Raw genomic sequence first — 17,500 nt, 5'->3', positions numbered from 1 at the left:
TAGCTGGAGGTTCTGTCTTCATTGGTCCTCAGTTACGTTGTGCCAAATTTTGTTAGCGGAGTAGTGAGGTGCGTGTGTGTGGACCACACACACACACAAATCTCCATTCCCCAGTGTGTGTGTGTGTGTGTGTGTGTGTGAGAGAGCCCTCTTACATGGAATGCACTGTTGAGGGAGGAGGGGGGAGGGGGCTCTAACGCCATGACTGATGTCACCACTCAGAACTGACTCGTTACCAGTGTGGTTAGGTCACTGTTAATTAGCTTTGTTAAGGAACATCAGAGACACGCACATATACACACACACACACAAACACACAAATATTATAGCAAGCTGTTTTGGTCCTTCATTCCAGATGAGAGAACAGTGAAGGTGAACCAGAGAGGTGGTATGATGTTTGGTGAAGAGGTCAAAGGTGACCCTCTTTCTGTGTGTCCTTGTCCCCGGGTCTCCCTTGGTGTCCAAGATGGCCGCCTCCTCTGGAACACAACTCCCTGGTTCCGGTCCAGATGTGTTCCGCAGTTGGCCGCTGTGTGGATCTGTGTGCGCCATGGTACCTTCCCTGTCTGTCAGCAGTCCATCACCATGGCTCTGACGTCATTTCCTGTAGGCTTAATATATTAGATGAGTGGCTATTCCATGATTTACATATTTTATTTTTGATTTTCTTACTAAAATGTATAACTATTCTTGTGGCAATAAATACATTTACTTTGAAAAGTTGTTGTTCGCGCTTTATTGTTTTCTCTCCAAAGGGAGGGAACACCCCAACACCCTTACTGTATCAGAAACACGCCAGAGAGGTGAGTGGGGAACGTCACTGTAGAATCCAGAGAGGTGCGTGGAGATCCCAGATGTAATGGTGGTCTCCTTTCCTCAGAGCTTAACATGAAGAGCCTGTGAACCTCTGACACACACACACACACACACACACACACACACACACACACACCCTCTGCCCACCTCAGAATGGAACTAGGGGCAGCCTTACATCCACAAACAGATAAACACACTCTTATGTATTCTTCTCTGAGCCTCCTAGTTAGATATGCTGAGCCTCTATGAGATTAGCACACACACACACACACACACACTACTCCACTACTTCTAGAATGAAACTAGGAATAGTCTGAGCCTCACCTCGGCCAACACATATGCACCGTCTCCATGGTATCCTCCATATCGCCAACCTAACAACGGGTGTTGAGCCTGCGTTCGTCAGGTCGTCTTAGACGGGGTTGTGGGTTCGAGACTGGACAGAGATGAGCACTAGAGGGCTGAGGACCTGATGACTGGACACTAGATGGCGTTAGAGTACACACGTGTGAGGACTGAGGAGAAAGAGAAAGGGGGGCGTACTTGGCCCCCGAGGAAGTTCAGGGTGAACACAGGTGGTTATACGCTTTTCCTGGTCGTCCAACATAACTCCATTTATGGAGCCTGTAAAATAGCCAGACTAGACACTGCTAATAGTACACACCCTTCATTCATTTAAGGGTTGTGGATTCATTCCTGTTGAGCATTCAGCAATCTTCTGGTTTATGGATTTTATTTTGAGATGATATTTCTACAATCTTCTGGAGCAACCAACCAATTTTGGACCCACCACCTCAACTGCAGCCACTTACCTTACCATTTACCTCTTACACCACAGAGGACAACATACCAGACATGACTTTCAAGCTCCTTTTGGTAGGAGTAATTAAATATCCACTAGAAATCAGCAAAGGTTCAGGCACTCTCCTTTTCCTGTCTTTTTGAGGTTGGAGTGTTTTATTGAAGTTTGTCGAATATGTGAACAAACAGGTCTCATCAGTTATATACACACATCGTCAAGCACCTGAACCCCGCCCACACCTGCTCCAGAGGTAGTTTCTGATAGGGTGGTGTAGGCTGCCACTCCATCTCTCCCGCGGTGCATCTGCACCAACCTGAGGAGTTGGTAAGTCCTTGAGCCACTATCCCTAGCGTCATCACAGACAGAGGGGTGACCTCTAGTGGCCAAAATATGTAACTGCAGAATTAAAGGGTTCGGTCATGTTTGACTGACTAGAAATAATTAGAAACAGTTAGAGGAAACTGCCTTTATAAGTGAAGAAGTTTTGTTTAACATTAAAGCGAGACTGGGAAATAACCAGTGGTAACATCCAAAAGACATGGACAAAGATAATTCACTTTTTTCACATAAAAAACATTTGCACTGTGTTTGCTAAGACAACCCAGAGACGGCTGATCTCGACTGATCTGTCTCGGCGTCTCAGGTCGCCTACCTGTGGCTCATAATATTGATGTTAAAACACCTTTTAGCGTTGGACTGGATAGGTAGGTCACACAGATAAGAATACAGTGCACTCATATTGCTATAACATCATTTGCTATGAATATTCAATAAGAATAAAGTCACTGGTTCAGTTCACGTGTGATTGTATTTTTTGCATTTGTCAGGACACGTTCACTCGATTAGTCTCTGTCCACCTTTAGCAGTCGTACATTTCGAACGTGTTTGATATGTGTTATGTGTGCTGGAAATCCACAGGTAGTCAAAGTAGTCGCCGATTCGCAAGTATCGCTGCCTTTCGCAGAAGCCATATATTAGCGCGACAGAATCGCTCCACTGTCCCCAGTCCCCAGACTGCACCCGGGCTTGTGACAGGGAAGAGTGTCGCGTCCTGAGACAGAGACAGACGCTGCCAGGGAAGAGTGTCGCTTCCTGAGACAGACAGGACACACACAGAGGGTAGGACCGAGAGCACAGCTCATCCCAGCCGCCTGGCGCAGTTCCGCAGGACGGAGAGAGTCCGGTGGAATTCGGCGCGGAACTGCCGGTTGAGCATGGAGTAAATGAGCGGGTGGATGGCTGCCGGGACGCACGTCAGCACCATCGCAGAGGTCTTCAACTCCCGCAGCATCCAGTCCTGAAACAACAGGCAGGCCGCATCAAGAGGGCCGTTTGAGGTGAGCTTTATAGCAACAATTATGGTTGGCTAATGAAGATGTTCATTTACTCAATAAAAGAATATAAAAGAGCGTATCTACTTGATTGTATGGCATTTAATGGTAGGTACAGCATGGGTCAGGTAAAATGACAACGGATTATACTACATTAAACGATGACGGCTTCCAATATTTGTGTTCTAAGTACACTGCATTGCATCTATGTGGGCTAAAGGAGGATTTACATTTACATTTAGTCATTTAGAAGACGCTTTTGTCCAAAGCGACGTACAAGGGAGAGAACAGTCAAGCTAAGAGCAATAAAAAACATGGTGTAACAATAAATACTTTACATAAGAATTAGACAAACGACCTAGAAAGGAAAAATTCTGGATGGTTACTTTCTCACCTCGGCCCGAGTCTCCGTGTTGAAGCTGAGGAGGAGGCACAGCACCAGCGGCAGCCAGAAGAGCAGCACCGCGATGATGATGTAGCCGAAGCGCTTGGCCAGCTTCCCCTCCAGACGCTTCTGCCCGAGCGCCTTCGCCGTCGGGGTCAGAATACACACCGCGCCCACGATCTCCGGAGAGGGCACGGGGGCTTTTCCCACCTCTGGCAGCGGCTCCACCGTGGAGTCCCGCGCGCAGGGGGTGGATAGAGTGCCGCTCGTGTGTTGCGCGGGCTGTGAGAAGCTTTGCCAGCCGGAGACCTGTCTCGACATGGAGTGTTTCAACTGGATTCCTCTGTCAAATATTTTATTTGAGTGCTGCCTGACAACGATAAAAATGCGCAAATAATGAACGGCTATTAGAATCAGACAGCATCCCCAAACCGGCACCAATACGAACACGCCAAAGGGGTCCGCGCCAGGGTCGGAGATGCCGTGCAGGCGCACGTGAGTGCACATCATGTAAAAGAGCGCGTCTTTACTCAGAGTTAGCGAGAGTACGGCAAACACGAGGCCCAGGGCCCAAATGAAGACGACCCACAGGCGCACTCGGCTTCGGCGCGTCTCCGCCTTGAACGGGAAGGCTATCGCGCGGAATCTCTCCACGCTGATGCCCACGAGGCTCAGGAGCTGCACGCAGCTGCACAGCGAGTACGTGAACTGCAGCAGGCAGCAGAGGCGCGCGCCCACCTCCGCGCGCCTCAGCGCCCAAAGCAGCGACGCGAGGAACACCGGCGTGTCCACGGAGCATTTGATCAGGTCGCTCGCGGCCAGGTTCACCAGCAGCGCGTTGTTGGCGGTGCGCAGAGTTTTGTTCCGGAACACCACCCAGCACACGAGCAGGTTCCCGGACACGCCGAGTAGGAAGGACAGGCTGAGGAGGGCGCAGTTGAACACCAGGAACGGAGTGTGTTCGGTCTCGGCACCACTGCATGGCGAGCTCTCGTTCGCGCTCCACCGGTTTTCCGGTGTCATCCCACCGAAACGGACTCACATGGTGCAAGGGAAACGACAGCGCGAGCGGCGGTGGGATGTAAGGGACTATGAGATCTCTCGTGTCCACTGCACAGCCCGTGGAGCAGTCAGCCAGCCTCGGGTGACGTCAGGACCACTCCAAACGACACACACACACACACAGGCCAGCCAAACATCCCCTTCATGCCTCCATCCTCTCTGGTTTTAAACCCAATGCATCACACAAGTTTATTTGGAAAATGTTTAGCAAACGCTTCCATGTGTCTTAACAACACTGGAGCATTTTGGATACCTCTCAGGGTCGAAGGTCAATCTTTCAAAATCTGCCCTTATGCTTATTAATCCAGATCAAGAGAAGATATCTCTCCCAGCCCAGATTAATGTCATAAATGAGGTCCTATACCTGGGTGTTAGAATAAATACTCCCCCTATGTCTGTGGCAAAACTAAATTACTCCACAATTTTGAAAAAAAATAGAGGAGGATATAAATAGATTGAAAAATGTGCCAAGCTCAGTACCTGCCCGTATTTCAGTCATCAAAATGAACATTTTACCGCATGAACTTTGTAAGCTCAATGATCCCACTTGCACCTCCAGTGGGATACTGGAACAAATGTGAGACCTTACTAAGAGGTTGTGTGTGGAATGGTAAACGACCACAGTTAAAATGGTCAGCTCTTCAGGTTAGTAGAATGGATGGGGGAATGGCTTGTCCTAATTCCAAGTTATACCACTGGGCGTTTGTATTAAGAAGTCTCAGGTACTGGATAGATGAGGACTATATTTCCTGGATGAGAAGAACCACAGGGTTCCCCGAACGACGCGGAACTCTCGAGGTGAAAGTGTGTTTGAGCTCGTTAGTTGTGTGTGTGTGTGTGTGTGTGTGTGTGTGTGTGCGCTGATCAGATGAGCTCTACAGCCCCTCATTAGCGCTCGGCCGGGTCAGCCTGATTAGCGTCTGATTGCAGGTAATGGGTAGCACTACGTGACTCACAGCACGGCGCGTCAGGAGTCCTCCTAATTGGGCGAGACTGAGAGGACCTTAAGAAGCCCGCTGGACGCAGCCTCCTATAATAACAACATCACAGCCACTGATTCAACCACGACAAACAGTATTGTGTTGAGAACTGATTCATTTTTATTATAATGAACTCTTTTCAGAAGAGCATGTCAAATGCATCGTCTCTGTTTGTACAGATGGGTGTTTACTCAGCAACACACACTCTCCAATGTAAGTGCAAGATAATCAGACTCACATTAAAATGAAAAAGAAAATAAAGACAAATTGATGTTCAATAATTGCCTGCTCTATTATTTCAAAAAGAAAAGACTACAGACTTATGGTTGAAGTAACACATGGAGGACAGGAGGAGAGGACAACAAAGAGGAGGAGAGGAGAGCAGACACACCCACACAGTCCAATGGAACACACACACACACACACACACACACACACACACACACACACGGACAAGCAGAGGGGAACAGTAAACATGATAAGAGAGGGGATGTCCGTGATCGAGGAGAGGAGGATAAAGTAGGGGAGAGGAGAGGAGGATAGAGGAGGAGGAGAGGAGGATAGAGGAGAGGAGAGGAGAGGATAGAGAGGAGAGGAGGATAGAGGAGAGTAGAGGAGGATAGAGAGGAGAGTAGAGGAGGATAGAGAGGAGAGGAGAGGAGAGGATGCTGTCAGTGCTTGAGCATCTCCTGCATGTAGACAGTACTCATGTGATCGGGATAGAGGAGAGGAGGATAGAGGAGAGGAGAGGAAGATAGAGAGGAGGATAGAGAGGAGAGGATGCTGTCAGTGCTTGAGCATCTCCTGCATGTAGACAGTACTCATGCGATAGGCCGTCATCCATGCGTGGGAGGAGCTGTAGGCCTGCTGGTAGGAGGGGGGTAGGGAGCTGTAGTACTGCCTCCAGGCCCGGCGGTAGCACCTCCCCCAGTAGTCCTGCGCCTCCTCCTCCTCTTCATCATCATCATCCTCCTCCTCCTCTTCCTCCTCCTCCTCCTCCTCCTCCTCCTCTGGGAGCTCCTCCTGCTCCTCCAGGGGCCTCCGGCCCCCCAGTCTCCCCCCTGCGTGGCCTCCTCTCTGGGGCTGGGAGGCAGACTGTCTGGCCGGTGGCCGTGAAGGTGGAGGAGGCGCGGGGGCGGGTTGAGGAGATTGGGTGTGAGGTTTGGCTGCGCTTGGCTGTGCTTGGCTGGGACGTTCTGCTTTAATCTCTACAGCAGAGTGACGTGTGGCGTGGGGGACGCTCCGTTCTGGAAGCTTCCGCGTTGGTAGGGTCAGTGGTTTACGCTCTTCCTCCATATTGGACTCTGACCTGGAGGAGCTTCTTGAGAGGTCAGAAGTCATCTTCATCATCCTCAGTGATGAAGACGAAGGTTGATCTTCATTCTGCAGGATGAACGTCTCCACCCAAGACTCCTCCTCTCCATTAGGGATGACATCATTATCGCCCCCCCTGCCCCCCTCCCGACCCTTAAACTGGCGCACCACCTCCACGGATCTTCCGGGTCCTTCCGTGATGAAGCGCTGGAAGTCCAGCATGGCCAGCTCCAGGCTAATGGGCTCGGCCCTGCGTGGCTTGAAGGACGGCAGGGGGGGGATTTTGGGGAGGCCCTCCTGGAGCTGCTGCCGGGAGGGGGGGGCCGTTCCCCGACCCTGGGTCTCGGGCGGTGGGGGGGCCGTACCCCGGCCCTGAGACTGGAGCGGTGGGGGGGCCGTACCCCGACCCTGAGACTGGAGCGGTGGGGGGGCCGTTCCCCGGCCCTGGGACTCGGGCGGTGGGGGGGCTTTTCCTGGCCTGCCCCTGGCACCTGCGTGATGAGTAGGCTGCTTCACGATTGGTCCGTCTGAATCCTGCTCAATAGTCATGTGATCTGAGGGGCCCTTTTGATTGGTGGGTTTGGGGCACTTCTTCTTCCTGAGTGTCAGTGCGGAGAGGTCGTCTTTGTGGGGGGGCTGGATGGTGATGTCATAGTCACAACGCTCCTCCATCAGACCAGCTGGGATCGGGTCTGGGGGGGGCAGGAGTAGGCTTATTAATAATAATAATAATAATAATAATAATAATAATAATAATAATAATGATGATGATGAGCAAAGGTTGATTTCATAGCCAAGCTACGGAGCAGAGTTGGAATAACTGTTCAGTTAGTTTGACTGTGTGTGTGTGTGTGTGTGTGTGTGTGTGTGTAAGAACAGTATGTGTTTATGTTACTGCAGACGTATGAGTGAGTCAGAGAGAAAACGTGTGTGTGTGTGTGTGTGTGTGTGTGTGTTTACCTGGTAATGCTGAAATGTTGAGATTGCACTTCTGGGCAATCATCATCATCTTATTCTCTTCTTCACCATGGCAACAGTATGTGACGGCCAGTCCCTGTGTGCCTGAGACAGAGGGAGTGTGTCATGAGTGAGTGTGTGTGTGTGTGTGTCATGAGTGTGTGTGTGTGTGTGTGTGTGTGTGTGTGTCCTTGTCCTCTAGCCCCTGAGGAGGTCAGAATACTCCAATCTGAAGCCTCAAGGCTTCCTCTCTTCAGGAAACAGACACACACACACACACACACTCATGGATTTCCTAATCAACACAGAAATATTACAAAGACCAAAAAACACACACACACACCAAGTGTGAAACCCTAATGAGCGTAGTTGTGAGATGTGAGGTGTGTGTCTGTACACACGCACACACAGAGAAACACACAGACACTAACACACACTTGTATAAACACACACACACACACACACACACACTCATGGTCAGGCCTGCGTTATGTAACTATATTGAAAAGGACTGAAAAGCCAGCTGTGACTCATTAAGGAGTATACATCCCTACTGAGAGAGGAGAGGAGAGAGAGAACGACAGAAGGGGAGAGAGAGAGGAAGAGGGAGGGAGCACAGGATAGGACAGAAGAATTTAGGACATTCGAACGATCCATAAGTCTGATAGAGCCTGGCCAGAGTGAGCTCACACTTCAGAGATCCAGGAATTCACCATCTACGCCGCCGAGACAAACACCATCTACGCCGCCGAGACAAACACCATCTACGCCACGAGACAAACACCATCTACGCCGCCGAGACAAACACCATCTACGCCACGAGACAAACACCATCTTTACATATTACATTTACATTTAGTCATTTAGCAGACGCTTTTGTCCAAAGCGACCATCTACGCCGCCGGACAGTAATGCACCAGATTAAAGCAGAGTGAATTATGGATGACGGTTAACTGGATCACCAATCAGCTCCGCTAGTGTTCGCTATCCATATCTCCCTTTTCTCACGCAACACATGCGCTACTGAATCTCCCTTTCTCACGCAACACATGCGCTACTGAATCTCCCTTTCTCACGCAACACATGCGCTACTGAATCTCCCTTTCTCACGCAACACATGCGCTACTGAATCTCCCTTTCCCTTCCTCTGCTTCCATCTCTGGGCTCTACCCTGTGGTCTAGACTTCCATCTCTGGGCTCTACCCTGTGGTGTAGACTTCCATCTCTGGGCTCTACCCTGTGGTCTAGACTTCCATCTCTGGGCTCTACCCTGTGGTCTAGACTTACCCCCTTTCTCTTCAAACTTACTACAACTGTGTCTTTGCACAAACATTTCAGATACTTTCATATATCCACTATGAAGGAGCTCCGACACAGCTGGCATTAACTTGTCAAGTCTCTATTACGCACAGACACAGACACAGACACAGACACAGACACAGACACAGACACACCCCCTCTCCCCTCGAGCAGAAAGGTAAGATGGAGCCCCGCTGTTTTGCTCTCTCGTCTCTCAAGTAATCCGGGTCACGGCATTATGTGTTGGGTGTTTGGGTCCGGTTGTGTTGTGTGTCTAAACTGAGCCAGACTGCACTCCAAATAAAGATGGCATCTTCCCTGAATAAAAGACACCGGAGGAGAATCTTGAAGGCATTTATGGATCACTGATCTCATAGAACCAGGATCCCTGAAAATCATTAGGTATGCCAGAAGAGTCTTTGGGTCGTGCAGATGTTGTTGCCCATTCGTCTTCGTCTCCAACGTGGCTCTCAGCACACTCTGACCCAAGAACCCCACAATTAGACCACTGAAGAGGCGTGAGTCGCACAACACACACACACACACACACACACACACACACACACACACACACTGGGAAGCTGACCAGCAGAGATGTGGTTTTGCTTCTATCTGGAAGTCCTTCTAAGGCATAGGGTCTAAGTGAGAGCAGGTGTGCCTAGCGTGACCTTTGACAGGAAGTCCTTCTAAGGTATAGGGTCTAAGTGAGAGCCAGGGGTGCCTAGCGTGACCTTTCACCCCCAAAACTCTCCAGCTAAGGAGCTGCTCTTGACAGAAAACATCAAGTGTAAATAATATTTAGTCCAGGCAGCAGTTATGGCGTCACAGTGACATCACACACACAAAGTACTCTTAACGTTTGCAGAAGTCGAGGTTGAAATGTTCCCACCTAAACCCAGAGTGTCCTTGACACAGTACAGTCAGTCCTCACAGGAGGAGCCAGAGAGAGCAGGAACACTCTGTAACTACTGAAAGAGCAGGAACACACACACTCTGTGACTACTGAAAGAGCAGGAACACAGGAACACACTCTGTGACTACTGAGAGAGCAGGAACACACTCTGTGACTACTGAAAGAGCAGGAACACACACACTCTGTGACTACTGAAAGAGCAGGAACACACACACTCTGTGACTACTGAAAGAGCAGGAACACACACACTCTACTGAAAGAGCAGGAACACACTCACTCTGTGACTACTGAAAGAGCAGGAACACACACACTCTACTGAAAGAGCAGGAACACACTCTGTAACTACTGAAAGAGCAGGAACACACACACTCTGTGACTACTGAAAGAGCAGGAACACACTCTGTGACTACTGAAAGAGCAGGAACACACTCTGTGACTACTGAAAGAGCAGGAACACACTCTGTGACTACTGAAAGAGCAGGAACACACTCTGTGACAACTGAGAGAGCAGGAACACACTCCCAAGACTACTGAAAGAGCAGGAACACACACTGACTACTGAAAGAGCAGGAACACACACACTCCCAAGACTACTGAAAGAGCAGGAACACACACACTCTACTGAAAGAGCAGGAACACACTCTGTGACTACTGAAAGAGCAGGAACACACACTCTACTGAAAGAGCAGGAACACACACACTCTACTGAAAGAGCAGGAACACACACACTCTGTGACTACTGAAAGAGCAGGAACACACACACTCTGTGACTACTGAAAGAGCAGGAACACACACACTCTGTGACTACTGAAAGAGCAGGAACACACACACTCTATGACTACTGAAAGAGCAGGAACACACTCTACTGAGAGAGCAGGAACACACTCTACTGAGAGAGCAGGAACACACTCCCAAGATTCTACTGAAAGAGCAGGAACACACTCCCAAGACTCTACTGAAAGAGCAGGAACACACTCTGTGACTACTGAAAGAGCAGGAACACACTCCCAAGACTACTGAAAGAGCAGGAACACACTCCCAAGACTACTGAAAGAGCCCCGTCATTTCAACGTTTGAAACAGAATTAAACAGAGAGAGTGAGAAAGAGACGAGAGAGAGACGAGAGGGAAAGAGACGGGAGGGAGAGAAGGAAAGACCACAGATTGAGTGAGAAAGAGGAGAGAGAGAAAGACGAGAGGGAAAGAGACGGGAGGGAGAGAAGGAGATGAGAGGGAAAGAAGAGGGAGAGGAGAGAAGAGAGAGAGGGGGAGGAGGAGAAGTACAGACCTGTTCAATAACAACTACAGGAAGGTTATTTTTTCTCGTCGTGACGACCAAACACACATCCTTTTGAGACTACTTGTGGTTGTCATGACAACAGGACAAAGGTAATTCTGATTTCAGACCCTTCATCACCAAGCAGTTTTGAAGGAGGTTGCCTCACTCTCACACAAGCACACACACACAAGCGCACACACACACACTAATTAAGTAGCTTGTTATCACTAAACTACCTGCCTCTAATAAGCAGCCAAAAATACTCATAATAAAAATATAAATCATAGGTGGTCACCTCTTAGCACCACTTGGGCAGCCAATCACAAGTCACCTTATCAATGACACAGCCACTGATAGCTCACCTTATTATTAACACAACCGATAACACATAACCTCTTTGCTGGAGCCAGTTATAGCCAATAACACATAACCTCTTTGCTGGAGCCAGTTATAGCCAATAACACATAACCTCTTCGCCGGAGCCAGTTATAGCCAATAACAGTTTTATAATTCACACAGGCTATCGCAGGCTACACACCAGTCATTCAACCAATCACGCACCACTCAATTACTGCCGTGGCCAATCAATAGTCACCTCACCATGTACAGGCAATATGGGTGACTTCATCAGTTCTAAACAATCCGGTTCTAAAGGCGTGAAGCAACCTGCTAGTGGTCCACCGATATGGGCTTTTCAATGGCAATACATAATGGCCAAACCTTGCTATTTTTGCATCTGGTGAAATACAACAATTTAATAATAATAATAACAATAAATAAGACACAAAATTGCTGAACTTAAATGATTAATAATGACTTTAATTGATTCATGATGACCTTAATTTATTTATGAACCAAAAACGTCCTGCGTGACCAACGTGGTGCATGCATGTCACACACACACTAAACACACACACACACACACTAAACAAACACACACACACACACACACACACACACAAAGGCCTGTAGTCTCACCGAAACGTCCTGCGTGACCAACGTGGTGCACGTATGTCACACACACACTAAACAAACACACAAACACACACACACACACACAGGGCTGTAGTCTCACTGAAGCGTCCTGCCCGGCCGATGCGGTGCATATACGTCACACACACACACACACACACACACACACACACACACACACACACACACACACACACACACACACACACACACACACAAAGGGGTGTAGTCTCACCGAAACGTCCTGCCCGGCCGATGCGGTGCATGTACGTCTCCCAGTCCTGCGGTATGTCCAGGTTCACCACCAGGTTCACCTTCTCTGCATCTATGCCACGAGAGGTCTACACACACACACACACACACACACACACACACACACACACACAATAAACACACACTTGCATTGATACGGTTTCAGCATTAACAGGGTGCTTAGCCTCTGGTCCTGCCATGTGTGTGTGAGTGAGTGAGTGTGTGTGTGTGTGTGTGTGTGTGTGAGTGTGTAATGCGTGGGTGTGAGTGAGTGTGTGTGTAATGTGTGTGTGTGTGAGTGAGTGAGTGTGTAATGTGTGTGTGTGTGTGTGTGAGTGAGTGAGTAATGTGTGTGTGTGTGTGTGTGAGTGAGTGAGTGTGTAATGTAGGGGTGGGGGGAAAAAAATCGATTTTTCGATTTCTCTCGAACGATTCTGTCTCGATTCAGAAAAGTTCATAATCGGTTTTTTAATAAAATTAAAAAAAAAAAAAAAAAAATTTTTTTTTTTTTTTTTTTTTTTACACATTCATTTTGTGTTGAAATGCAAGCTGCATCGATTATTGCACTGTTCATAGAAAGTCATAATTGTGACAAGGACACACTTTTTCTCTAATAAAAAAATAGATCTGTTGATTTTCTTTAATTATCAAACACAAAGTAGGAAGTGATTTGAGACTCTGAGTAGCAAACTCAAATGTTTTAAAAATCGAGATGCATCGATAATCGTTTTATCGGTTTAGAATTGATAATCGATAATCGGTTTAGAATCGATAATCGGTTTAGAATCGAATCGTTGACCTCTGAATCGGAATCGAATCGAATCGTGAGGTGCCAAGAGATTCCCACCCCTAGTGTAATGTGTGTGATGGAAATTGATATTACCATTAATTTATATACTTACCATCGCATTGCAAGTATGTTCTCCTGTGTGTGAGTGTGTGTGTGTGTGTGCGTGTGCCATGTGTATTGACAGTCTGGGCACACCCCTGGGAAGCCACAACCATGGCCTATGCTAAGTAGGCCTCATGAATGTCTGCTCTTGACACCCCAGCAGACATCCTGCCTGCCCTAGGTGGGGGGATACACATCATCTGTCCACCATCTTGCCTTTGTGTGCGTGTTCCGGAACCTTCCGTAGGAAGGCCACCTCCCCTTCCCAACCTTGACTTGTAAAAACATCCCCAATGTTGACCTATCACCCCAATGTAACCTCCCATGACTGACTAGTATTTAACCTGTAACACTGTGATGCCTTTTTAGTCTTTTGCCTGCCTCTACTTGATGTTGGAATTGACTCCCTGCAGGAGCACCTTGAAATACACTTTGTGGTCTTTTGTCTAAAGTGTGTAATGTGTGTGTGAGTGTGTAATGTGTGTGTGTGTGTGTGTGAGTGAGTGTGTAATGTGTGTGAGTGAGTGTGTAATGTGTGTGTGTGAGTGTGTAATGTGTGTGTGTGAGTGTGTAATGTGTGTGTGTGTGTGTAATGTGTGTGTGTGTGTAATGTGTGTGTGTGAGTGTGTGTGTGTACACACCAGGTCTGTAGAGATGAGGACTCTGCATTGATACTGCCTCAGCTTTGAGAGGGCGCTCAGCCTCTGGTCCTGCGTGAGACTGCTGGAGATACACACTGCAGGAAGACCTTTAGAAGACAGGATGTCAGCCAGCTGCTGGGCCCTGCACAGGACACGGACACACACACACACACACACACACACACACACACACAGGGTGGTCAAAATCATATGAATGCACAGACATATATATCAGCAAAGATATGGGCAGATGCAGATACAGACACACACCCATGGAGGTACACATATAGGGACACAGACAAACATACAAACCAAACACAAAACACCACACACATAAAACACCACACAACACACACACACACACACACACTTAAAACAACACACACACACACACATAAAACACACAGACACACACACACAGACACAGTAAATGGGAGCTGGTGGAGGTGACGGTACCGGCTGTGCAGGTTGGAGAAGACGAGCGACTGGTTGAAAGGAACCTTGCTGTATAGTTCTAGAAGGTTCTGCACCTTCTCCTCAAGCACCTTATGGGGCAGTGAGTGGGACGGAACCAGCCGGTAGTACTGCTTCAGACCTGCAGGGGGGGATAAAGAGATAGAGGAAGAGTAGAATACATGGAGGGCAAGAGAGAGCAGGGGAAAGGAAAGAGAGAGGAGGGAGAGAGGAATGGAAGAGAGAGAGTGAGAGAGAGAGAGGAGGGAGAGAGGAATGGAAGAGAGAGAGAGAGAGAGAGAGAGAGTCAGTAGGAGAATGTTGGGGTGAGGGGCAGAGACGACGCAGAATCTCTTCTCTCTCCATCAGTCTCATCAATGGAACCAGAACTGAACTGGAACCAGAACTGAAATGAAGCCGTTACAAATCCAGTGATGGGGAGACATTAGGAGGAGGGCTGTTTGCACAGGGGATGTGGACCTGACAGCACTGAGCCAGCACTGAGCCAGCACTGAGCCAGCACTGAGCCAGCACTGAGCCAGAAGAGAGCCAGCACTGAGCCAGAAGAAAGCCAGCACTGAGCCAGCACTGAGCCAGAAGAGAGCCAGCACTGAGCCAGCACTGAGCCAGCACTGAGCCAGCACTGAGCCAGCAGAGACGTACCGATGAGGCCGGGGTCTGTAGGGTTGAGACGCACGTAGGTGGGCTCACGCATGTAACGCGTCAGGTGCTTAGCAAGGGATTCTGGGTAGGTGGCAGACAGGGCGAGCATCTGTTTATTCACGGGGAGAGAGGAGAAGATCCAACTGGAGGAGAGGAGAGGAGAGAGGGAGGGAGAGAGAGAGAGAGAGAGGGAGAGAGAGGGAGAGAGAGAAAGAGAGGGGGGGGGGTTAGTTGTTTCAGTAAATGTTATTTTTTCTTATTTGATTTAGTGTGGAACTGAACACGTATGCTTTGATAATCATCCTCTTCATGTGGGCCTGATATTTCCATTTCATTAGCGTGCTTCATTAAGGCACTGGACATAATATAATATACACATTAACATCTCTTTTCTTCTCCTCTCCATCACCACACACACACATCACCACACACACACACACACACACACACACACACACACACACACACACACACACACACACACACACACACACACACACACACACACACACACACGCACATCATCACCACACACACACCATCACCACCACCACACACACACACACACACACATCACCACACACACACACACACACACACACACAGGAGATAGCGGTCCAGATCTCACACACACACACACACACACACACACACACACACACACACACACTCACTTGATCTGCTCCTGGAAACTGCCCTCCTCCAGCAGCTTGTCAGCCTCATCCAGAACAAACAGCCTGATGCTCGCCGTGGACAGAACACCGATCTCTATCAGCTGCTTAATGCGCCCTGCACACACACACACACACACACACGCACACGCACACGCACACGCACACGCACACGCACACGCACACACACACACACAGTTGGCTAAAGAGCTCATTTCCCCTTAGGCAAGAGTTCAATCAGAAGTGGAGGTGGTCTTGTGCCAAATCAGTCTGTCAGCCAAACATGATCATATTCATTAACTAGATTTGAATGTGTATTTCAGAAACACTGACATGTTGGCTATTTAAAACACACACACACACACACACACACACACACACACACACACACACACACACACACACACACACACACCTGGCGAGCCGATGGCAATGTGACACTTCTTGAGGCGTATCTTGTCCTGGCTCACTGGCGTGCCCCCAATGAACACGTGGCACTCCAACCCCTCGATGGCACTGCCGATCGCCATGACGACCGAGTGGATCTGGACCGCTATCTCCCGAGTCGGAGCCAGAACCAGCACCTGGGGGTAGAACAGGAAGGGGACATGTAACACATCCTTCTATAACATGTTATATCAAAGATATTTCAGTAGAAGAAGACATGTAACACATGCTTTTATAACATGTTATATCAAAGATATTTCAGTAGAAGCTCAAATTAATGATGTACAACACATATGCTTTTGGAATGCTATATCCTATATGGAGTTGCTGAGTGTGTGTGTGTATATTCAAATCTAAGACACACACAACTTACGCACGCACACACACCCCTGACTGCTGATCCCTATTCTGACAGAAAGACCAGACTGATAGTCATCTCCTCTGCAGCTCACCCCCCCCCACCCTTTATTTCATGTCATGCTAACTAACACACACACACACACACACACACAGGGGGCATTCCATGCCATGCTCTCACACACACACACACACACACACACACACACACACACACACGCTAGATACGTTATCCTGCTCTCTTCCACTAGCACTAGAGCATGCTGGGAAATGACCCTTCACCTGCGTGCCTGTGTTCTCTGGGAGGAGGGAGTCCAAGGCGATAGTGGCGAACACACACACACACACACACACACACACACTCACCTGCGTGCCTGTGTTCTCTGGGAGGAGGGAGTCCAGGGCGATGGTGGCGAACACACACGTCTTCCCCGTCCCCGACTTCGCCTGAACGATCAGGTCTGCGGACATGAGCAGAAAACAAACAGCTCAGTTATTAGACACCACGCGCCGGCTGGCCGCCATAAGCAGACAACACACAACTCAGTTATTATCCACAGCGCGCCGGCCGGCCGCCACGGCCCGCCACCACGAGCAGACAACACACAGTTCAGTTATTATCCACGCCGCGCCGGCCACCCGCCATCCGGGTACGACTCCTGCTGATAATAAATATTTTACTGGACGGCGTGCTTCTGTTTGTTTGCGTTTGCGATTCAGACTAAATTAGTTTCCATTGGTTAGCCATGCCCTCCAGAGCCAGCGACTCATCATCATCCAGCGAGGTTTGTTCAGGGTCAACACCATGTGTGCACAATACTGCACATCACACAGACGCCTCCACAGGAGATATGCACAGATGTGGCCTGAAGAGAATCTAAAACAAATAACATAAAGGAACTAGATTCCTATTATAAGCAAACTCTATCGAGGTAACGGAAATAATGAATCCACACATTTCATTATGGTGGGTATTTTAAACAGAAGACGGTCTATTATGTGAGTTGAATGCTAT

The 17,500-nt window shown here is 48.7% G+C and overlaps 2 protein-coding genes across 3 annotated transcripts in view; both read right to left on the bottom strand.

Moving 5' to 3' along the window:
• Window positions 1-1,752: 1,752 nt before the first annotated feature.
• LOC105902191 (neuromedin-U receptor 2-like) lies at window positions 1,753-4,578 on the bottom strand. The gene is made up of 2 exons (XM_012829731.2): window positions 3,344-4,578; window positions 1,753-2,915 (listed from the first exon to the last, which is right to left on the bottom strand). Exons 1-2 carry the CDS (start codon window positions 4,355-4,357, stop codon window positions 2,757-2,759), a joined length of 1,173 nt encoding a protein of 390 aa, XP_012685185.1. The 5' UTR covers window positions 4,358-4,578; the 3' UTR covers window positions 1,753-2,756.
• An 895-nt stretch (window positions 4,579-5,473) lies between these two features.
• The window catches only part of ddx20 (DEAD (Asp-Glu-Ala-Asp) box polypeptide 20), a 13,350-nt gene continuing 1,323 nt past the window's right edge, over window positions 5,474-17,500 (bottom strand). The window contains exons 2-11 of one of the 2 annotated variants that reach the window (XM_031566837.2): window positions 16,852-16,946; window positions 16,097-16,265; window positions 15,685-15,799; window positions 15,011-15,153; window positions 14,351-14,489; window positions 13,895-14,036; window positions 12,345-12,450; window positions 7,651-7,752; window positions 7,159-7,382; window positions 5,474-7,122 (exon numbers count right to left, since the gene is read on the bottom strand). In XM_031566837.2, coding sequence (XP_031422697.1) covers window positions 6,163-7,122; window positions 7,159-7,382; window positions 7,651-7,752; window positions 12,345-12,450; window positions 13,895-14,036; window positions 14,351-14,489; window positions 15,011-15,153; window positions 15,685-15,799; window positions 16,097-16,265; window positions 16,852-16,946 — 2,195 coding nt within the window. In that variant the 3' untranslated portion in view covers window positions 5,474-6,162. Of the gene's footprint in view, window positions 7,383-7,650; window positions 7,753-12,344; window positions 12,451-13,894; window positions 14,037-14,350; window positions 14,490-15,010; window positions 15,154-15,684; window positions 15,800-16,096; window positions 16,266-16,851; window positions 16,947-17,500 lie in introns of both variants that reach the window. The other variant, XM_012829732.3, reaches the window with a different exon arrangement.

The sequence above is a fragment of the Clupea harengus genome, chromosome 4 (genome assembly GCF_900700415.2).
Source record: "Clupea harengus chromosome 4, Ch_v2.0.2, whole genome shotgun sequence".
NCBI lineage: Eukaryota > Metazoa > Chordata > Actinopteri > Clupeiformes > Clupeidae > Clupea > Clupea harengus.
Note: the sequence above shows the minus strand (reverse complement) of the source record. Positions and strands in the feature narration are given on the sequence as shown.